This window comes from Suncus etruscus, chromosome 7 (genome assembly GCF_024139225.1).
Source record: "Suncus etruscus isolate mSunEtr1 chromosome 7, mSunEtr1.pri.cur, whole genome shotgun sequence".
Taxonomy (NCBI): domain Eukaryota; kingdom Metazoa; phylum Chordata; class Mammalia; order Eulipotyphla; family Soricidae; genus Suncus; species Suncus etruscus.
Window position 1 is genome coordinate 21,244,367 of NC_064854.1, and position 23,076 is coordinate 21,267,442.

At 44.7% G+C, this 23,076-nt stretch overlaps 2 protein-coding genes across 2 annotated transcripts; both read left to right on the plus strand.

Moving 5' to 3' along the window:
* Window positions 1-202: 202 nt before the first annotated feature.
* Window positions 203-22,810, plus strand: HSPA14 (heat shock protein family A (Hsp70) member 14). Its single transcript, XM_049777795.1, has 14 exons — window positions 203-262; window positions 1,019-1,099; window positions 1,179-1,261; window positions 8,983-9,031; window positions 9,154-9,259; window positions 10,468-10,558; window positions 12,164-12,268; window positions 14,502-14,663; window positions 16,131-16,286; window positions 17,191-17,293; window positions 19,674-19,886; window positions 20,357-20,530; window positions 21,336-21,403; window positions 22,600-22,810. Exons 1-14 carry the CDS (start codon window positions 206-208, stop codon window positions 22,676-22,678), a joined length of 1,527 nt encoding a protein of 508 aa, XP_049633752.1. The 5' UTR covers window positions 203-205; the 3' UTR covers window positions 22,679-22,810.
* Window positions 1,060-5,586, plus strand: MSANTD7 (Myb/SANT DNA binding domain containing 7). The gene is made up of 4 exons (XM_049777803.1): window positions 1,060-1,099; window positions 1,179-1,261; window positions 3,558-4,316; window positions 4,755-5,586. The coding sequence occupies exons 3-4, from the start codon at window positions 3,734-3,736 to the stop codon at window positions 5,288-5,290; spliced, it is 1,119 nt and encodes a 372-aa protein (XP_049633760.1). The 5' UTR covers window positions 1,060-1,099; window positions 1,179-1,261; window positions 3,558-3,733; the 3' UTR covers window positions 5,291-5,586.
* Window positions 22,811-23,076: the final 266 nt, after the last annotated feature.

The window sequence follows — 23,076 nt, forward strand, 5'->3', positions numbered from 1 at the left end:
CGTGCGTACTCATGCAGGGGGTGGTGACTAAGGGGGCGGGGAGAGACGCTCTAAGACGATTGGCTGCGCTCGGAGGCGGAAGGCGGGATCTTCTTGCTGATTGGCTGCGGTGTAGGGAGTAGGGGCGGAAACGTGGAGTCCCCGAGTTGTGGCCATTGGGGGCCTCCGCTCGCTCCTACTGCTGCCGCCGCGGTGTCTGCAGTCCATGGCAGCCATCGGGGTGCATCTGGGCTGTACGTCGGCCTGTGTGGCCGTCTATAAGGTGAGGAGGGGCTTGTGGAACGGCTGGAGTCCGGGAAGATCAGGGGAGAGGCTGCGTGGCTGGGCCTTGGGGGTCTGTGGGAGCTGCAAGGCGAGGGGTCCGGGTCTGGGTCCCCGCCCGCGCCCGCCCTCGTTGGAAGTGAGTGGACTCCTTGTTGGGTGCTCTTGGATCAGCCTTGTTGGACCCATGTCAGCTGGCCCCTGAGAGGTCTTTTCTGCATCATAGGGGAGGAAGAAGGGGCGAACAAAGTCACGATTATCTCCCAGGAAGGGTCCCCAAAAGTGCAGAAGGCTGTGTTGTGAGGGGAGGGAAGAGAGGGGAGGATGCATTTGCAGGGAGGAGGAGGAAAATGCATGCTGGAGCCTTTGGAGCCGCATGTTATTCATTGCACAGCAGCTTGGGAACCCCAAAATAACTTGGAGAGGCCTTCTACAAAATCCAGGAAATCCGTCCTGGTTATTGAAACTTGCAAGTTTCAGTAAAATTTTCCCTTCCTGGCAGAGTTGACCCAAGTCACACACCTGTATCAATGTTTAGGAGTTGGTAGCTGGGGCTGGAACCTTAGTATAAGTGAGCAGAGAGGGCATTTGTTTGCCTTGCATGTGACCGGCCTGGGTTTCATCCCCAGCATCCCATAGGTACTCCCTGAGCATTGCTGGATGTGCCTCCCCGCTGCTCCCCAACCCAAAGCTAAATCAAAGCTGGTAGCTTTCACTTCTTGGAGAAGCTCCTCATGGAAATGCTTGTGTTCCTCAGGATGGCCGGGCTGATGTAGTCGCCAATGATGCCGGGGACAGAGTGACCCCAGCTATCGTCGCCTACTCGGAAAACGAAGAGGTAAGCATTTCCTCCCCCTCTTTAGCCCTTCACATCAGTTCAAATGACCTGCTTGGTGATAATAGAGGTGGTCTTTCAGGTGGTTGGATTGGCAGCCAAACAGAGTAGAATCAGAAATATCTCGAATACGGTGATGAAAGTCAAGCAGATCCTCGGCAGAAGGTAAGGAGGAGAACTTTCTGGGAATGGGTTCGTACCCCCTGAGCTGAGGGTGTCTTTCTGTTGATGTGAACGGCCATCATGAAGCTTCTCCCATTGACGATTAGAATGTCATTTCCAAAAAAAAGGGTTCACTTACACATTTGTTGTGCTTTTACTGACAGTTCTGGTAGCATCCACCAATGTGCATTAAGTTTTGGTAACATTTTTTTTTTTCTCATTGAGTTGTCATTTTGACTCTCCTTGTGTTTTTTTTTTTTTTATTTTAAACTGAGGGGAACGTTGAAAACTCTGGGAATTTGAACGTTTCTCTCAACTTGGTATTGATGTTCATAAAAATCTATCATTATGATTCATAATTTAGAACCAAAGCTATGGATTATCTTTCCGGTTCCCTTTTGTGACACTTGCCAGGAAGGAAGATTTCTGGTTGCCTTTCATGTTTAATCATTAGAGTCATAGCTTAATTAATGACGGAAGAATTAGGTTAATCATCTGCTGAGATGCTAATTAAAAGATTCAAGCAGCTGCCTTTACCAGACTTATGTCTCCTCAAATTACACATTGCCATGGTAATTGCGGTTTCTTATTTTCACTGGGTAGCAATACTTGCTATAATGTCTAATTTTCAGTAGAGTGCTTCCCTATCTATTGTTGCATTTAATCTTCTTAAATTCCTGGGAGATTGCTAGGGTAGACTTTTTTCCTTCCGGATATGAGTGAAGATAAAAAGATTGAAAGTTAGGGTACCTCTGAATTTAGTTGGCGGGGGGAGTGCTAGGTCGGGTTGAGTTCAGACCCTTGCTTGTGGCTTCTTTGCTTTCTACTTCATTCTATGGAGAATATAAATTGGTCTTGTATCTGTCTTAAGATTAGAGATTGCCACTTAAAACACTAATATTTCTTTTATGTACTAGTAGAATTTTTGTTTTCTTTCTGGGCTATATCCAGCTGTGCTCAGGGCTTACTCCTGGCTCTTTGTGCAGAAATCACTCCTGTTGGAGTCAGGGTATATAGGGGCTGCTGGGGATCAAATTCAGGTTGGTCACCTGCAAGGCAAACCCCCTCTCTCAAAAGGGTTTATAACTCTGGCCCCACATTTGTTGAATTATTTCTTGGTCTCTATTTAGTTACACTGAAGTTGATGTTCATTTTTTTTCTTAAGATATAATTTTTGTTTGTTTTTGTTTTGTTTTGGGCCATATCCAATGGCACTCAGGGGTTACTCCTGGCACAGAGGACCTGATGGCTCCTCAGAAGTCGTTCCTGGCAGGCCTGGGGACTATATGGGATGTCGGGAATTGAACAGGTTTCCAGATTGGCCACATGCAATACACACACCTTGCATTCTGTGCTATCACACCAACCCCAAGATAAATTTTTGTGCTAAAGCCAAAACCCTAGAGTATTAGAGAATTCACTTTTTTTTTTGTCACAGCTCTACCCACATATCTTTATTTTGAGGTTTGGGGTTTTGAAATTGTAACTTCACATATGGGTATGAGTAAAGAGAGTGGAACAATCCAGTGTCTTTCTGGATTTCTTGCAATGGTAGGTAACATCTTTCAGAATAGGGAGTAATTGGACCCAGCCCAGCATGGGCCTATTCAGGCACAAAACATCTGCAGTGACCTGGGCCCCAGCAAGTTTGTTTCGCACTGCACTAGGGCGGGCCATCAGGAACAAGGTGGTCTTTTTCTTCCTCTCAACAGCAGCCATTTACTTCTTTAGCCTCAAGTGGCAACTTTTAACAGCAGGGTGGTAAAGGAGACAGTCAAATGGGTGATCTGATCAGGACTGGAGTCTAAGGCGAGCACCCTTTGGACAGACACAGTTGCCCTGGTCTTGCTGGCTCACATGAGCTACTTCAGACTTTCTCTCATGCTCTGTCTGTTTCCTACAGTCTTTTCTAGATGGGTAGGTTTTTTGGGTTTTTGTTTCTTTTTTGGTTTTTGGATCATACCTGGCAGCGCTCAGGGGTTACTCCTGGCTCTACTTTCAGAAATCACCCCTGGCAGGCTTGGGGGACCATGTGGGATGCTAGGATTCGAACCACCGGCCTTCTGCATGCAAGGCAAACACCTTACCTCCATGCTATCTCTCCAGCCCCCAGATGGGTAGTTTTCTTGGCACACTGTGCTCTATGTGGAGGATCCAGTTCTCCTCTGGCCAGGGCCTGTGCCCCTCTCGCTAGCCCCCGCTACAGTTGTCATCGTTGGGCTTGGGTGTGCGACCTCCATCCTGGTAGCACGGACCCATTAGCCCTCTCTGTAACACTCCTTCCCCTGTGGCCTTGCAGCCAGAAATGCAGCCTCTGGCCTGGGCTTCTGAGCAGTTAAGCCCCAAGAGAGAAGAATCACCTGGAAGGACACTGAGAACCCAAATAGAGCTGTCCCCAAAACCCCACTCCCCACCTACCTTCAGATTGGCACCTCTCCCACCGCCCGGGAGCTTCCACCATTCGCCCAGACCAGCATGGCCGGGGCCAGCAACAGCAGCAGCAGCAGTGCGGGCATCCGCTGGTCCAGGCAGGAGACGCGCACGCTTCTCTCCATCCTAGGCGAGGCCAAGTACATCCAACGCCTGCAGACCGTGCACCATAATGCTGATGTCTACCAGGCCGTGTCTAGGCGTATGCAACAGGAGGGCTTCCGCCGCACCGAGCGCCAGTGCCGCTCCAAGTTCAAGGTGCTCAAGGCCTTGTACTTGAAGGCGGCTGTTGCCCAGGGCACTGGTATTGGGGAGCAGACCCGCTGCCCGTTTTACAATATGCTGGATCGGCTGCTCCGGAATCAGATTGCAGTTGACCCAGACACAGACTTAGGCCCAGGCAACATGACGGAAGAAGCAGCTCAGGCCCAGCCCTGTAAGCCTGATGTAGTGGCCTCTGGGGAGGGAGAGCCCTGCCTTCTGAGCACCAAGGGGATGCAGGAGCCAGACCCCCAGGCTGTCCCGAAAACAGCCAAGGAATCCACTGCGGATTGTCACCTGAGCGTCAGTGAACAGATTCGAAAGACCAGCGGCCTAGAAGACTCCTGGGATGAATCCTCTGGTGCAGGTATTGCCCAATTGGAGAAAGGGTTGGGGGTTCCCCAGGGCAGCTGGTTCGAAATGTGGCAATGCCAGGATGGTTCTTTGGGTTTTCAAACCCTATGGGTGGGAGGCGGAGATAGATACCTGAACCCCACTAGTTTGGCACTGTTTCTAATGGGTTTCTGGGCACTTAGCGCCATGGAGTGGGTTGCACAGCTATATGGCAAAGGGGTTCAGTGAATAAGGGGGTTAGATTTGGGAGCTAAGGTAACATGCCAGCAAGCCCAAGTGACAGAAGCGACCTCTCCCCATCCAAGGGACTGCAGATGGGTTTTGGACATTGGGAGGATCAGCTCAGACCTGCCATGGGCTCGAGACCTTCCCTTTGGCAATGTGATTTTTTTTTTAAATAAAAAAACCTGTTGAAAAAAAAACAAATAAAACCTGTTGCTTTGTTTTTCAGGGTGCTCTCAAGGGACCCCCAGCTACAACAGCTCTCACCACCTTTTCAGAGGGGCCACAGGCCCCTGCCAAAATAGCAGTCCCCTAACCAGACTAGGACTGTCCCAAGAGCCTAGTCCCCACACCAGCCTCGACCAATCCTCTCCCGAAGTGTCCACTGCTCGGCGACCTCCCTCCACTACTCCTGCCGCCTCCACAGTGCCTTTTGTTCCTGGGACACCCAGACCTTTGACCAGAGTGTCCCCGCCACCGTGGGCAAGGCGACGAAGGCGATCTCTAGCCAGGACTCTCACTGCAGAGCTGGAAGAGAACAGGAGGTTGGCACGAGAACTGTCGAAGCAGGAGGCAGAAAAGTTGGACAGGCTGATTGCGCTGGGCCAGGAGATCAGCGCCCAACAGGATGCAGCCAATGCACTCCGCAGGGATGCGGTTAGTGCCATTAGGCGCCTGGCCACTGCTGTGGAACAAGCCACCAGGACCTTCCAGTTGGGGTTGGAGAAGCTGCTGCCGACGCTTGTTTCCAACGCCAAAAGTTAGCTGTGGGGAGCCCCGAGTGGGCCCCCACTTCTGCCCTCCAGCCCTCTTGCTTATAGCGGTAGGAAGGAGTGTCCACATGCTGCGGGAGACATGGACCAGGAGGGCCAGCTCTGGGCATGTCCTAGGAATGGATCCATTTATTTCTCTTCTTTTCATCAGGTTCCTTGTCAGTAACATGGAACCAGGCATCTTTTCCCCCTTACCCACCTCACAGGGTTGTTGTGAGGATCCAGGGACCCTGAGCTGTGAAGGGTTTGAGGGTATAGAGCAGCTCACACATGGCAGTTTCTTGCACGAACCTTCCCAAGGCCACATTAGTTGGGGCTGAGCTGGGACAGGCGCGTGGGGATCTTGCTGTCGAATCTTCTCCCGCTTCCTGAAGTTTGGGACCTTGGTTTTCACATCTGTAGTTCCTTAGACTCAACATAACGTGTGGCGCTTCCGTTCTCGCTGACAGTCACACACACTTCTGTGTCTGTAACATGACCACTGTGAGTGCCCCCAACAGTCAGGCCAGTTTTCTCCCATTTTACTAGTTCTGAGAGTGTGGCTGGAAACTGAAGCAGCCACAGCCAAGTCCATATTGATAATCTGGGATGGTGAGTGTAAATGAATTCTTTACAGTCCATATTATTAGGGGTCACATGTGTGATTCTAATTTGGGTTGCCATTTGAAATAGTTTGGGCCTGTAGGAAATAGGGCTTGAGAAATGTACTTTTGGTTTATTTTTTTTCTCTGTTAGCTACTGTCTGTTAGGCTGTGCCTAAAGGCGAACACTCAAAAGACTGTCCTTCTTAACTTTCTCAAAAGTCACTTATTCTCAAATTGAAGTAGACAAAAGTTTACATATTAATGGCATTAAGATGGTGGGAGAGAGCCACTTGAACATTTTATGGATACAAACACCAAAGATAAGTCCTTTAAAGCACAATTCCACAATCACGACATGCCTCCACACCCCCCAGCCCTTCCTGTCCCTTTGAGGTAGGAAAGTATGGAGCAGTTTTCCCTTTCTGGGAGGGAAGGCAGTACCGGACATCATTAAACTAACTTGAAAGCTTTCAGTGGTTTCCTTAATATTTTCTGGAAGCACAATTTGGAAAATTAGAATTTTAAAAGCTTTCTTCCCAATGGAGAGACTTAAAAAAAAAAAGCTTGGAGAAGTTTTGTTTCTTTTTCAGACTTGGGTTCTTCCCGAAATACTGAAAATAGTTAAAGGTGGAAAGTGCCAACCACCATAGGAGTAGACATATCAGGCCCAGTAGGATGGAAGGTAGCCTGAGGCTCATGGAAATGCATTGGAATTTTACAACTGTAGGGTTCTAATCCACTAAGTCTCTGGGTAATCTATTTGTCTTTTTGGAACTTCTGATTTCTACAGTGCTCTAATTCACTCAGTCTCTGGGTAAACTATTTGTCCTTTGGGGTGGTCTTGATTTCTCTTTTTAAAAAATGAAAACAAGGAATTTGGATTAGCTATCTTCCAGTAGCTTCCTTTAAAACAAATTCTGATAAGTAACAAAGCAAAAATGAAATTTTTTGACACCATGTACTGTGCTGACTGTCACTCGCATGTGGTCTCCAGTCTGACTGTGTAGCCACATATCTGTGGGTTCCTCAGCACCACACAGGCCAGGCCAGGCTTGACGGGGGCACGTTATCGGGGTGTGATACAGAGACATCCAAGCAGCTTTATTATTTGGGACCATCACACAAAAGGGCATGCGGTAGACATCACTGGGTAACCCCTTTGCAGCTGGACTTTCTAGGACTGCGAAGGGCTGTGGGTAGACAGGGACAGGTGGGCCTGTCAATGTGACTTGCTGGCAACAAAGTGCATAAATCACGATGTAGTCAAGGCCAGGGAATTGCTAAGGCAAGGCACAGGGCTCCACTAAGGAGGTGAGAATCTGGGGGCTCAAGTCCTTGGTGTGGACTAAGACTAAAGGGGATGGTTCAGAGGGAGAAGCAAAGGCTGAGACTGTCCCAGAGGCAGCTGCCTCTTGGAGAGGGGAAGTCGGCCTCCTCCACTGGCCTGTCCAGCTGCCTCCCAAGAACATTGTGAATACCCCGCTGGCCATGGCCTTCTGGAGACTTTGTGCTGCCGGAAGGATCTGGGTGACGCCTGGCCCCAGGAAGGAGCAGTGCGTGTTATGTGTGCCACCCTTTGGGTCTGCTACATCGATCACCTAATCTTGGTGTGGTTAAATAAAAGTTTTCTCTCTGGCCATGGATCGCTCCACTTTCCGGCTATAACTCGTGACCACTTATCACCTATGTCCTTGGCTACTCTCCCATGATTATGGCCTCTGAGCCACATGTGTTCCCCATTCTTGCCAGACTGAAGAAACATCCCATGCCCTGGTCTGAGTCATCGATCCCAGCACAGAATAGGACCCCTTTGCTCAGTTGCCAGATGCTCTTCTCCAGAGAGCAGGCCCAGCCCACAGCGTGCCTAGACAACCACCAATTATGGGCAGGTTCATTGTTTTATAGTGTGGAGAGTAATTGCTCCCTCAGAGGACTAGAACAGTGGGGCAAGGGAAGAGTGAGTGGGTAGGGTGCTATGTTTGGGACGCCCGATTCCAGTGTAGCTGGACAAACTACCTGTTTTCTGTCCTTTCTCAGGCAGCGAAAAAGAAATCTGAGGGCACTCGAGTGTTCTTGAGTCCTAAAACAGGAGTGTGTTGTAAAGTCCCTTCTTCTGTCTTACCCTTCCAGCCAACCCTCCCATGCTCCTTTCCTGTAGAGTCAGGCATTGTCAGTTCTCACCTCCCCTATCACACATTCAGACAGGCCTCAGCAGGAAAGAATGAGTCCTTAAAAGAAATTTAAGGAATGAGGGGATCTTAGCTTCTAGACAAATTCCGCCAAGGATCAGGCTTTAAGCCCTGGTTGGAGTGCAGGCTATTTGTGGTCTTTGTCCCAGATGAACACGATCTGGGATCACAAATGCCCTGCACCTTAGTAGCTTTTTAGTCACTGATCCTCTAGGACCGTTAGCTCCCAGTTGCTGGTAAACCACTCACCTGTGGTGTTGGAACGACACCCAGGGAGGGTGTGCATGTGGAAACTTGCCATGGGCATAAGTTGGCATTATGCTGTGTGATACCCATAGTATTTAATATTTTTTATTGCCATAGACATTTCTTTAGTAGCTAATAGTTTAGGATATTGTAATAGACCATATACACGCACAATGTGCTTTTCCATGTAGAATATTCATGCTTCTGCTCGATCTTTGGGATTTGGAATCTTTGGAAATATTGGGAAGCCAAGTCAGAAAGATGGTGCCTGGTATTTTGGCTTGTCCTTGCTTTGCTACCTCCTCTTCCCTTTGATCTCATTGTTTGGGTTTTCAGAACCGGATGTGACAGCTTTACTTAGAACATTAAATCAACTCTCAATGCCTAGCATCTGTGAGTAGCAAGAGCAGAACACGTTAAAAATTAATGTCAGATGTGAATGCAGACACTTTGATAGAATTACTCTGACCTTTGTAATGCACTTTTTAAGCCCACACTATAATTATGGATGTGTAATGGAATTATGTGTCAAATAGTTGAAGTTTTTACTATCAGCAACATAAAATTTCTGTATATTTTTCAGTGAATCTGAAAATGCAAATCCTCTAAACCTTATCTCACAGGTATGCTAGTTTTAATATCTAACTCTCCCTCTCTCTTGTCAGCTCTGATGACCGCCAAGCTCAGAAATACATCTCGGAAAGTAAATGTTCAGTGAGTATGCGTTTGGGTTACTTCTCTTATTAATCAAAAGAACTTATGAACTTTGACAGCTTCAAAACTGCAATTTTATGAAAAGAATTCCTTATGTAACACGCATATAATTTCCATTACAGGTCACTGAAAAAAATGGGAAATTGCGATTTGAAATAGATACTGGAGAAGAAACAAAATTTGTTAACCCCGAAGATGTTGCCAAATTGATTTTCAGTAAAATGAAAGGTACAGTTCAAAAGAGATGGATTAGAAAATTGACATTTAAGAAGTCGGGGATGAGGGGGATGGCTTGGTCTATGGCACAGTGGTGGAGCACATGATTTGCATATTACTAAAGCTGGGTTCTGATACACACAAAGTACTACCGAATGTCACCTCTAATCACCTTTAGGTAGGCCTCAAAAAAATAAATCAAGACATGTTATTTGCTCTAGGGTGAAGCAGGGTGACTCAGCAGATGTCCAGTGAGGAGACTAGAGGCTCCTCCTGACCAGGCAGGCACTCATTGGCCTTGTGACTTTGGTCACATGACTCTCAGATTTTGATTTCCTCTGGAGTAATGACAGTGGATTAGAGCAGGTGAAAGTTTTCGTGATTTACTGAGATAAAAATGTGAGGCCAGCTTGGTGAAGCTGCATTGGTCAGTACACTCAGAAGGGCTGATTTCCTCACCACACCAAGGGAAGACCCAAGGAGCCTTCTATAGAACCATTTTGAAACTTCTGAAGTAGATTATAAGGTACCTTGCTGTTACAAATCTGTTGGCTGGAAGAAGCCCTTTAAACTCTTGAACTAACATTACTTTGGTCTTCACAAGGGTACATTAGAAACATTTTCTCTGTAGATCCATGTTGTCTGGGAAATGGTTGAAATGTAGATGCCTAAGAGCCAGCCAGGCTCTCTGGAAACTGCCTAGTTCTGGCCCCCATAGTTGGCCACAACCACAAGATGTAGGACATTTTTAAGAGCAAGATGGGGCCGGAACAATAGCACAGTGGGTAGGGCATTTGCCTTGCACACTGCCAATCCAGGTTCGAACCCCAGCATCCATATGGTTCCCAGATCCTACCAGGCGTGACACCTGAGTGCAGAGTCAGTAGTAACTCCTGAGCACCACTGGGTATGGCCCCAAAACAAACAAAAGAGAGCAAGAGAAGAAAGTCAGGGTGCCACTGTCTGGTGAACTGGCAAATCTTGAGAGGAGAGAGATGGCGCACATTGAAAAAACAAAACAAAACAAAACAAAAAAAACTTCACAATGTTTAATAACCCTAGCTTAATCCCCAATACCCTATATGGTCCTCAAGCACACTCAGGAGTGATCCCTGAGTTTAGGACTGGGAGTTAGCCCTGAGTAGCACTGTTCCCAAAACCAATACACACACAGTACCTCTTTTTGGTATTAATGTATTTTTATATTTCTTCATATAAAGAAACAGCACATTCAGTCTTGGGCTCTGATGCAAATGATGTCGTGATTACAGTTCCATTTGATTTTGGAGAAAAGCAAAAAAATGCTCTTGGGTAAGTCTAGTTTGTGATTTCTCTTATTGCATGCGAATTTCATAATATATTGTAAAAGATAAAATTGAATTTGTTAAGACTATTTGTGGGGGAGGAGGGAGATGAGGGCCATTGGTGGTAGGAAGGTTGTACTGATGAAGGGAGTGTACTTTCTTTGACCGAAACCCAATTACAAACATGTTTGTAATCATGGTGCTTAAGTATTACTAAAAAAGAAAAAAAAAAAAGACTATTTGTAAGTACATGTGTATATTTGCACATATCATTATATGGTAATTACCATTAATTCCTATCTTGTGAAATGTCAAAAGTACACACTGGGGATATTTGCTCAGCTTTTTTGGTTTGAAAGTTGATATTCTATTTAATTAAATCATTGTGAGATACAGAGTTAAAAAGTTATTGATGGTTGAGTAACTGTCATACAGTGTTCCAGCATTGTCCCACCCCTTCACCAGTGTTCCAGTTTGGAAATCTTATTTTGGGTGGACACACCCATCGGCTCTCAGGGATTACTCCTGGCTCAGCACTCAGCAATGACTTGTCAGGGATGGTGGACCATATAGGATGCTGGGGGATCGAACCTGGGTTAGTGGCATGCAAGGCAAATGCCCTACCCACTGTGCTATTGCTCCGACCCCTGAAATGTTTTTAATTACCAAGTTAAGTTGATAATTAAGTTCCACTTTTGTTTTTTTCTCACACCCATGGACATGTATCTCTCACTTGCTTCTTTTTCTTTACTTATTTTCACTTAGGAGAAGCCCGTGAACAAACTTTTTTTTTCTCTCTCTCTTTCCTCACATCTTCCTAAATAAAATTAAGTCTCTATAAAAATCTATCTACCTATCAAAAAAATGAATAATTTTGGACTGGAGAGAGCACAGTGGTAGGGCGTTTGCCTTGCACACAGCTGACCCAGAATGGACCATGGTTCAAATCCCAGCACCCCATATGGTCCCCTGAGCCAGCCAGAACCAATTTCTAAGCGCAAAGCAATTTCTGAGGGCAAACCCAAGTGCCAATAGGTGTGACCCCAAAACAAAAAAAATTATGGAGTTTCAGTTAATTATCTTCACAGTGTCTGCCTTAGTTCACAGTTTCCAAACAGCAAGTTGCTTTCTTTAACTGGTGACCATGGGCATGGTCGCCTTTCTCAGCAGGGCACCCTGGGGGGCTTTGAGAAGCATCTAAATTGCTCCCTGGACAGAGACTTCCTTTATGAATTTGAACTTGTGAAATGTCAGAAATGATGACCCTAAATTCGAGAAATTAGAAGTACTAAAATGTATTATAAATGTGTCTTCAAGGCTTTACAAATTTTGTGAGCCTGCACACGCTGAGAACTTTCTTTTCTGTATTCAGCAGAAGCACTTGTTCATCTATTGAGAAAATAGACTCAGAATATTATTATTATTATTTTATACAAAAAATGATGGGTTCATACAAAGTGACATTCATATCTTTTGTCCTATATCTTGCTTCTTACTTGTTCTGTTGGTGGAATCTTACTGCCTATTGCATGGAATCTTCAATAGAACGTTTCTAAAAATGTAGACAAGCTTTTCTGTAATATTAAATTCACTGAAAGCAAATTGCCCACAGGGACGCAGCCAGAGCAGCTGGTTTTAATGTTTTGCGGTTAATCCACGAACCATCCGCCGCTCTACTGGCTTATGGAATTGGACAAGACTCTCCCACTGGAAAAAGGTAAAAATCGCATTGGCAGCTTTTAGTTAGTCACTGCAGGAACCAGGTTAGATGATAGCAGTTTAAACAGTTGGTCCACCCTGCAAAGGTTAAAAGCCTTTCTGAATAAAAAAGACCTTTCTGATAGTGGAGAAAGATAACCTGGGAAATGGGAGAGAGGGCCTGACAGGGAGAAGATTGAGCTATTTTGTTCTTGTCACTCACATTTTATTTCTCTATTACATTTGATAGGAGATGAAGGAAAATCCAGCACAGGTAATAAAATTATAAGACATGATCCTAATTTAGTTGCCAGGAACTTTATTTCTTAAGAGAATGGACACATGGTATATGCATCTTTAGGAACAAAACTCCCGAATTGTTTATATCTGTCTTATCTCACAATTAAACTTTTATGTATGAAACTAGAAAATTAGGAGGCCAGAGTGGTAATAAAGAGTGAGGTGCTTGCCTTGCAGTTGATCTAGGTTCTATCCCCACTGGAGCCCCACCGGGAGTGATCCCGGAGCACTAAGCCTGGGGCTAACTCTGAGCAGCATGGCCAAGAGTCTCCCCAAAACAACAACAAAAAATATCAAACAATACCTCTAGAAAATTACATTTAGGGGCTGGAGAGATAGCATGGAGATAGGGTATTTGCCTTGCATGCAGAAGGATGGTGGTTCGAATCCCGGCATCCCATATGGTCCCTGAGCCTGCCATGAGTGATTTCTGAGTGTAGAGCCAGGAGTAACCCCTGAGCGCAGCCGGGTGTCACCCAAAAACCAAAAAAAAAATTAAATAAATAAATTACTTTTAGAAAAATTAGGTAGACTTAGAATATCTGAGATCATGACTTTTTATACAGAGGAAATTAGCTCCTAGTTTTGATTATTTGCTTTTTATAGAACATATAAGGAGGAGGGTGGGCAGATATCTGGCTTCCGGTTTCCCCTTTGATTCTGGAGGCCAGCTCTTGCCAGGTATGGGTTTGGGGAGGCCCCATGCCAGAGGCCTTCTCCCTAGTCTAGAGAGTGCTGGGAGGCTTGGCAGGCTCCCAGCCGTCCTCCTCTTTCTCCCCTGGACTCCAGGCCTTCCCTTGGCACCAGTCCAGGTGGACTCTATAGGGGTCATCAGGCTTTCCCCCTACCTCACCCTACACTAAAGGAATGCACTTTGGGAGGAAGGCGGGCCGTTCTAGCACTGGTTTATGTTGGGACAGTCACTGGAAATTTTTTCTCCTTGGTCTCCTATTGATAGTATTGTATCCATATAGTTTATTGATGCATAATATCCATCTTGTATTGTGACCTTGATACTGCCCTACAAAGCTCATTTCTAATCTTTTACTGCCTCAATCCCAACCCTTATTTTCCCCTATCTACCCATGTAGGTGTAGTTCATGACATGAAGCTCACCACATAGAGTGATGAGTGCAGTTAGAGAAATAACTACACTGAAAACTATCATAACAATGTGAATGAATGAGGGGAAATAGAAAGCCTGTCTTGAGTACAGGTGTGGGTAGGGTGGGGAGGAGGGAGATCTGGGAAATTGGTGGTGGGAATCTTACACTGGTGAAGGGGGGTGTTCTTTACATGACTGTAATCATACAGCTACAATCATATTTGTAATCACGGTGTTTAAATAAAGATAATTAAAAAAAAGAGCATATAAGGGCAAAGGCCAGTAATATTAGCATAACATTTCTGCATTAAATTCTCTTAAAATGTACCCTCATCAGAGATCTCTACTTTGTAAAGTGAATGTTTTGAACTTGCTACTTAGAAAACAAAAAACCGAACACTTTCACCAGGAAAATTAATTGAAAGAGAACTTGGACTCAGAATGAAAAGATCTGGGTGCTAGGCTTGATTCATCGCTACGTAAGTGATGGTCAGGAACTTAAGCTATTGATAGAAAATTCGCAGTCCCCATTTGTGAGTTAAAGGGATGAAACTACGTGACTTTCAAGAGAGTACAGCAGGGAGGGCACATACCTTGAAAAAAGGCTGACCTGGTTTGACCTCTAGCATCCCCTATGGTACACACATACACACACACACACACACACACACACACACACACACACTAAAACAAGTGGCTTCTACTGTCTTACACACACACACTAAAACAAGTGACTTCTACTTGTCTTACACACACACACAAAATAACAAAAGTGGCTTCTACTGTTTTATGTTCTTCAGAGTGTTGGGCTGGTTTTCCTAAATACCTTTGTTATTTTTCTTTGAAGCAACGTCTTGGTGTTTAAGCTGGGCGGAACTTCATTGTCCATCAGTCTCATGGAAGTCAACAGTGGCCTCTACCGCCTTCTTTCCACGAGCACGGACAACAACATCGGCGGGGCGCGCTTCACAGAAACTCTGGCACAGTACCTGGCATCTGAGTTTCAGAGGTGGGTCCGAGGCAGGGACTTGATGGGTGCTTGGCCTGAAGTTTCTCTTCAGGAATTTTCTCGCGCAGATTCATCTGAAATGCTTCTGCCTGGTCTTTTTCCATGGCACTGTCGAGAGCTCAAATGTCCAGTCTAGGTAGCAGAGCCCAGTGGCCAGCACCAGGTGCCAGACATGATTGCTTTTGGATTTGTGTATGGTGCAGGAATCCGACTCAGGCCCACATCCAGCTTGTGGGGGCCTTGGTTTGACACCTGTGTATTGGGGTTTACCAAGACACTGGTTCTGTGAACTGGGTGAGGGGGATCTCAGGATCTGGGCTTTGAGGAATGTAGTTCTGATAAAGTTCACCTTATATTGGAATCACATTGAAGTGGATTCATATCAGAATATTTAGTCAACAGTCTGCCACAGTTCCTGAGTATCATTTTTCGGGCAAAATTCAAATCCTATTTGACATATCAAAAGTCAGTCATTGGTCGGTTACATTCAGAGAGCCTCTCAAAAAAAAAAACAACTTAGAATCAAGACAGCCTTTTCCTCAGTTTGACTAAATTAGAATTAAAAAAAAAATTGCTGGGTCTGGAGCAATAGCACAGCCAGGAGGGTATTTGCCTTGCATATCACTGGCTGCCTGGGTTCGATCCCCAGCATCCCTCATGGTCCCCCAAGTGCTGCCAGAAGTGATTCCTGAGCACAGAGCCAGGATTAACCTGAGTGCCACTAGGTATGGCCCAAAACCAAAATGCAAGAGACTTGACCCAGTTACATATATCTCCTTTGGCCTCTATTTTACCTGGAGAAACAACTGGTCTACTTCCTTCGAAATAGTCTGTTTGGCTCTGGAAGGAAGCAATTCAAGTGGCCTTATTGTTGTTTTGGGGTTTTGTGCCACACCCTGTGGTGCTCAGGGGCTATTCCTCAGCTCAGAAATTACTCCTGGTGGGGCTCATATAGGATTCTGGGGATGGCAATTGAATCTGAGTAAACTTTATGCAAAGCAAGTGCCCACCCCCTTGTCCTATTGCTCCAGTTCCTTGCACTTCAAAGATTTAAATACGTTTTTTGTTACTCGCTTTTCTTGGAAAGATTCTTCTTTCAATTTCTGGGAATTTTTTTTTTTAAACATTTTTGGAGGATTGGAAGCCAGATATTAAAATATGGTAGAAAGATCAATTTTTACCCCTTATTAATCTGGTCCCAATCTCTCCAAAGTTTAGTTTAGATAAATTATAAATACCTAGTAATTTTTTTTTTTTTTTTTTTTTTTTGGTTTTTGGGCCACACCCGGCATTGCTCAGGGGTTACTCCTGGCTGTCTGCTCAGAAATAGCTCCTGGCAGGCACGGGGGACCATATGGGACACCGGGATTCGAACCAACCACCTTTGGTTCTGGATTGGCTGCTTGCAAGGCAAACACCGCTGCGCTATCTCTCCGGGCCCCAATACCTAGTAATTTTTCAATGTAGGTCTTTCCGGCATGACGTGAGGGGCAATGGCCGTGCCATGATGAAACTGATGAACAGCGCTGAGGTTGCCAAGCACTCCTTATCGACCTTGGGCAGTGCCAACTGTTTCCTCGACTCACTCTATGAGGGGCAGGACTTTGACTGCAACATTTCCAGGTTGGTAAGAAGTTCCAGATTGTTCGTGTTTAGAATGTCTTCGTCTTTAAGGTATTGGGGCTAGGAGCACATTCTGTGAATGTTGGAGTCTGGATATGCTCCCCCTGTGCAACATAATTCCCCAGCACTTCCTCAGGGTTGTTTCCCCAGGCCACCCCCCCAATACTTTATTATAAAATTATATATGTAGAGACAAAAATGTCCTTTTAAAACTATATACCAAATTGATAGGGAGAGCTATACCACAGCAAGGAGGGCATTTGCCTTGCACACGGCCAACCCTGGCTCAGTCCCCAGTATCCCATTGGATCCCCTGAACCTGCCAAGAGTGATTTCTGAGCACCTAGCCAGGAATAAACCCTGAACCCCTGCAAGTGTGCCCCCCCCCCAAAAAAAAAAGACTTGTGCCCTTGTCATAAGTAAATACAGGTCACTAGTGCTTTCGTCTTAACCCAGAAATCCAAAAGGAGAAAGTGATAAGTACCTTTCCATAGCCCTACTCACAGCCCCCAACAACTAGCCAGAGAGTGAGTTTATAGGCTAAGACATTGCCCTTGACCCCCTGCTTGTCCCTTTTCAGTATCCTGCATTGTCAGAAGTGAGTCCCAAGCTCTGACTTCTGTGTGGCCCACACAAAACCAGCAACCAAGCAAGTAACTTGGAAACATACTACACTCCTGATAGTGCTCAGGGGACCCTATGGGATGCCAGGGATCAAGCCCAGGTCAGCTGCATGCAAGGCAGGCGCCCTATCCACTGTACTACCTCTGGAGCTACAATGAACTTAAGAAAACCCTTGAAGCAGGTTTCCAACTTGGCTCTTCAACTTGAAAGGATATGTCAGTTAATCAGGTTAGGTCTTTGTCCTATACCTTATTCCTCTCTGTTTTGTATGTGAATACAGGGCAAGATTTGAGCTGCTCTGTTCTCCACTTTTTAATAAATGCATCGATGCAATCAGAGACCTCTTAAAGCAAAGCGGACTGACGGCTGAAGATATTAATAAGGTAACAGTTATCTATTTTTCTTATTGCAAGAGTGTTTTCAAACTGGTTTAGACTTTCAGAGTGGTTTAGTCCAGGGCCCATCGGTCCTAGAGGAATATATTGTACTAATCTGTTTTCTGAACTTGTGTTAAACGAGGAAAGCTACTAAGAGCACTGGTGACCTCACAGTTTGGAATCTTTCACTCCCTAGTAAAAAGGACTCAGGGTTTGTTAGTCAGCTTAGCCTCACACTGTAATGTGTTTCTGTGCCAGACCCTTTCTCTAAGCATGGAAACAGTTCCTGGTTGCTGGTATTGAAGTTGACCCGTTCTGGGGCTCCAGGAGGTTACTTAATTCTCCTTCCCTGATACACCTAATAGCGGGAACATAGGGTGTTGTTGACTCTTGATGGGGGTGTCCTTGGGACTGGACACCCATATCTCTGAGGTTTCCTGCAGTTGACATACTTTGCTGCCTGCTCCAAGAGGATCCAAGATCTCCTGTGTTGGTTTTTTCCACACACTCTCTTGGGGCCCTGCGCCGGGATAGTCAGGAAAGAAGCAGGTCTTTCCTGGCTTTGGCTTGGGGTCCATGTTGCAATCAAAGCTAATTCCCTCCCCTAGATTGGGAGCCCCCATGCGTCTTTCCTTCTACTTCAGGAAGTTAATATCGGTCAAAGCTTCCACTCAAGTGGTCACATGCAGCCCCCAGCCACTCCTGAAATCCTTCAGGAGTAATGTGGAGGAATGTTTCTTCTGGTTCTTGGGCCTGATTTTTGCTTGATTCCTTTGTCTTCATTTAAAAAAATAATAGTTTGCAGATTCCTTTAAACAAGTGGGCTCAGAGATAAGACAGAAGGTAGGGTGCTTGCTTTGTCTGGTGTTGGCCAGAGTTCCATCCCCAGAACTACATGTGGTTTCCTGAGCATGGCCAGGAGTGATCCCTGAGCATAGAGCTAGGAGTAAGCCCTGAGAACTACTCAGGGGAAACCAAAAACAACGATAATAAAAAGAGAACCTTTACATAGTGGGGTTTTCTATAGATCTGTTTATGGCCAGAGAGGTTGGAGTGGGGAAGAGGAACCAAAGTACCTCAAATGTACTGACCCTTCCCCATAGCCAGCATCACATGGCCTCTAGAATACTGACATATAATTCGATATGTCTTTTTACTCAAGAAAAGTAATTCTTCGATAAAACTTATTTGATAGTTTCACAAAGACAAACCGGCCATTTTTATTTTGCCATCAGAAAAATTCTTTCTGGAGCCAGCAGTAGGGCATTTGCCTTGCACATGACCGACCTGAGTCTGCCAGGTGTGATTTCTGAGCGCAGAGCCAGGAGTAACTCCTGAGCGCCATCAAGTGTGACCCAAAAACCAAAAGAAAGAAGAAAAATGCTGTTTGATTTATGTAGGCAGGATAAACTAAATAATGTATTTCTTTTCTGGAATGAATTCTGGTGATCATGTCTCATCGGCCTGGTATTAACTGTGAATCACATGTATGTTCTCTATTGTTTTCTGCATGTGGAGAGAGCTCATATGAGCAGAGAATATAATCTACACGTGGTGTGTGTACTTTGTTTTGGGGGGGAGCTCCACACTGGTGGGGCTCAGGAGCATGAGGTCCCAGGGATGGGACCTAGGTTGGTAACTTGCAAGGGAAATGCCTTACCTACTAGCTTATCTCTTGGGCCCAATCTATATATTTATATACATATAAATATGTCAAATATATCCATGCAGGGGACTAGAACAATATAGTACAGCAGATTGGGTATTTGCATGCAGTTGAATCCACAGCACCCTATGGGATCCCCAAGCAACACCAGGGGTGATCCCTGAGCACAAATCTGTAGTAAGCACTGAGCATCGCAAGGTGTGGCCCCAAAATAAATGAATGCAGATTATACAGCATGTATAACAAGAATATGTTAAAAACAGAATTTTCTTTTTTTGGCTTTGGGGCTACACCTGGTGGTGCTCAGAGGTTATTCCTGGCTCTCTACTCAGGAATCATTCCTGGTACTCAGGGGGAAATCATGTGAGATTCCCAGAGATTGAGCCAGCTGGCCCTCGCAAGGCAAGTGCCTTCTCCACTGTGTTATCTATCCAGCCCCCACAATTGTGTTTTTTTCATTTCATTGTTTACATTTGCTCAATTTTGAGAAACATCCATGCTTCTAAGAGAAAACCCTGGCACCTGAGTGATAGCACAGTGGGGAGGGCATTTGCCTTGCATGTTCCCAATCTGGGTTCAATTCCCAGCATCCCATAGGCTACCCCAAGCATCACCAGGAGTGATTCCTGAGCACAGAGCCAGGAGTAACCTGAGCACCGCCTGGTGTGGCCCCAAAATAAAACCACAAGAACAACCCTGCAATTCTTCTTACCCTTCTAGGTCGTCCTCTGTGGAGGGTCATCCCGGATCCCCAAGCTACAGCAGCTGATCCGAGACCTTTTCCCCACAGGGGAGCTTCTCAATTCCATCCCGCCTGATGAGGTCACCCCAATCGGCGCTGCCTTGGAAGCAGGAATTCTCATAGGCAAAGAAAACCTGCTCTTGGAGAACTGCGTGAAGGTTGAGTGCTCAGCCAAAGACATCTTAGTGAAGGTCAGCGCCGTCCCACTTGGCTTTTCCAGCCTGGATAGTGTGTGTTGACTGACGGCTGCACATTTGCACTGCAGACTGGGTTTTCTAGGAAAAGTTGTGGGTGTGGGCAGATGTTTCCAGTTCCATTCTAGCATTTTACTTAAATCAATTCTATCATTTATCATTGAACCATTATCTTAAGTTCCTATAATGAATTTTTACCGAACCTAAAATTAATTTTGTAGTAATGTAACTTGCAAATTCCTGACTGAGCTTCAGATCCGTAGCAGCAGATTTCAGTTTATTTTCAAAGTCAAGTGTGGTAGGATTAAGGATCATGGTTCCCTTCTCTTCTCTTCTCTTGGGCCATGAGGTCCTTTCCAGATTGTTAACACAGATGAAACACAGATGACATTTATGATAAGAGTTGTTACTTTTTTTTTAATTCTAATTGAAAAGCTAAACACGCACTTTCTGGTCCTGCTGCTTAGGGGCTGGATGAATCCGGCGCCCAGAGTTTCGCTGTGCTGTTTCCCTCTGGGACTCCTTTGCCAGCCCGAAGACAGCACACGTTACAGGCCCCTGGAAGTCTCTCTTCTGTGTGCCTTGAACTCTATGAGTCGGAGGGGAAAAGCTCCGCTGTGGAGGAAAACAAGTTTGCACAGGTAATTGCCTCCAGTCAATGAATTCGTTTCAGGGAATTTGGTCTTCTGGGTACAAGTCAGTGTTATATATGCTAGCCTGGATATATGACTTCCAACACTCTTTTTAGTAGTAGTCATTCACTACTGGGGTCACACACAGTGGTGCCCAGGGCTAACTCTCAGATCTGTACTCAGGAACATTATATATACAGTCCTAAGGTAAGATCAGGGGTGTGATGACCCAGCATCATGAAAAACAATTTTATGTATATATAAACGTTTTTCTTTTTGAGCCATACCCAGCAGTGTTCTTGGGGTTACTCCTGGCAGCCTTAGGGGACCCTATGGAATGCCAGGGATCGAACCCTGGCTGGCCACTTGCAAAGCAAATGCCCTTCCTGCTGTGCTATTGCTCCAGCCCCTGTATATTTAAATCTTCATTGTACAAAAGAATTTGCTCTCTGCTTCTTTAATAGAAGGTGTCTAAGCTTTTATGGAAGCACATATAGAAGATTTCCAGGAATATAAATTACATGTGGTGGCTATGTCTTAATTAGACATTAGTAATCTGTACTTTAGGAATAATACTTCATGACAATAAACCCTTTAATCTGAACATGATACTCAAGGGACAAATAAGTTAACTTTCTTAATATGCCCTCCTAGAGGAGACATTTTCATTAAAGAAACTTATTTTATACTCTAGATTTTTTTGAAATGGTAGAAGTTTGTTTCAGTAATAATATTTGGCACAATAGAATAATTAACGCACCATTTCACTAAGATAGGTCAAAGTTCTAAATAATCTACTATTTTCTTTAAATAGGTTGTACTTCAGGATTTAGATAAAAAAGGTGGATTACGTGATATCTTAGCTGTTCTTACTATGAAAAGGTAAGAAATTCAACTACTTGCGAGGTAAAGACAATTCACTTCGAGACAACTTGTTTGAATAGTTTTCCGATTCTCCACCCATTGTCTTTCTGGGAAGATTATTTATGAACTTTCACCCTTCAAAATGACTGTTTTACTCTGTGATATCTAAAGTCATTTGCTTTTGGAAATTTTTCCTGAACTGACCTTACTTTGGGTCTTCTCAGCCTACATTAGTCATCAACCAGGCCAAACCAATTTGATGCCTTTATTGGGGGATTAATTTAAATTCCAGTTTTCTAAGGTTTAAATGATTACTATCACTATTCTGTGTCCTGTGAAAAAGGATACATTTATTCATACTGTTGCTGCAAAAATTTTTCTGAAGAAGTGAGCTATAAAATCTGCATTACCATTGGGGTCAGAGAGATAGCATGGAGGTAGAGCGTTTACCTTGCATGCAGGACGGTAGTTCAAATCCCGGCATCCCATATGGTCCCAAATGGACCCATTTGGTCCCATATGGACCAATCGCCAGGAGCGATTTCTGCGCATAGAGCCAGGAGTAACCCCTGAGCGCTGCTGGGTGTGACCCAAAAACAAACAAACAAAAAAACCCAGTGAAAAAAATCTGCATTACCATAGCACTCTCTTGGAAGTAAGTCGCATCGAATTAACGTATTCCCTCCACCATACTTAGTAAGAATATAGACCTCACAGGGGAGTCTTGCTTGCCCTTATTTGAAATGGGCATGATGCATCTTGAGCTTCCACGAAGTCTGATTTACACTTGAGAACTTTATCTTTGTGGGTTGACAGTGAGTACAGCTTTTCATCTAAGTGGTTCAGGAAGAAACGTTTAAGAACAGTCACCTAGTGACAGTAAATGGTACTAAACTGAAAGACACTTGCTGAAGAGACATTATAGGGCTTAAGGTACTTGCCCTGACTAGGACCAACCCTCTCAGATTTCTACCACCACAGAAGTGCTCTCTGAGCACCACTAGGAGTGATCCCAAGCACTGTGGGGGGTGGGGGTTGGCCCCTGAAAGCAAAAACAAAACTTGAGACCCTATAAAAAAAAGAGGTTTATTCTTTATCTTAACTACATTAAAATTTTTGCATGCTCTCTTATTTAGTCCAAGACCTAGGTTTCTTATGAAATTTGTGTATTTATAAGTGAGAATATGACTTATTGTGTTTTGTTTTTTGTTTAGGGATGGCTCTTTACACGTGATGTGCACAGATCAAGAGACGGGGAAGTGTGAAGCACTCACAGTTGAGGTGGCATCTTAGTGTTAAAGGAGCTTGAAGTTTTTAGAACGAAATTATCAACATTATCTGGTTTTGTTTACAAGTGATGTTTATATTAAAATACTTTTTAAATGAACTGTAGAATCTATGTTTTTATTAAATAATTCATTACAAGTCTTGCAATCTGTTTTTAATTTCAGTTAAATCATTATTAGTGGGAAAATAAATGAAGGAATGTTTTGTCAGGAAACGAAAATGAAAAGATATGAGTTGATTTACTAGAAATTGGACAATGGCTCCTAAACTTTTTTGCTTCTCTTCTAATTTTGAAAGGCTTTTGTTCTTAGTAAGAGAACATTTGAGGGTTTTTTGATATTAAATGAAACAATTGCAGAACCTTTTATAAAAATGACCCAGAAACAAGTCCCACTATAGGCAGA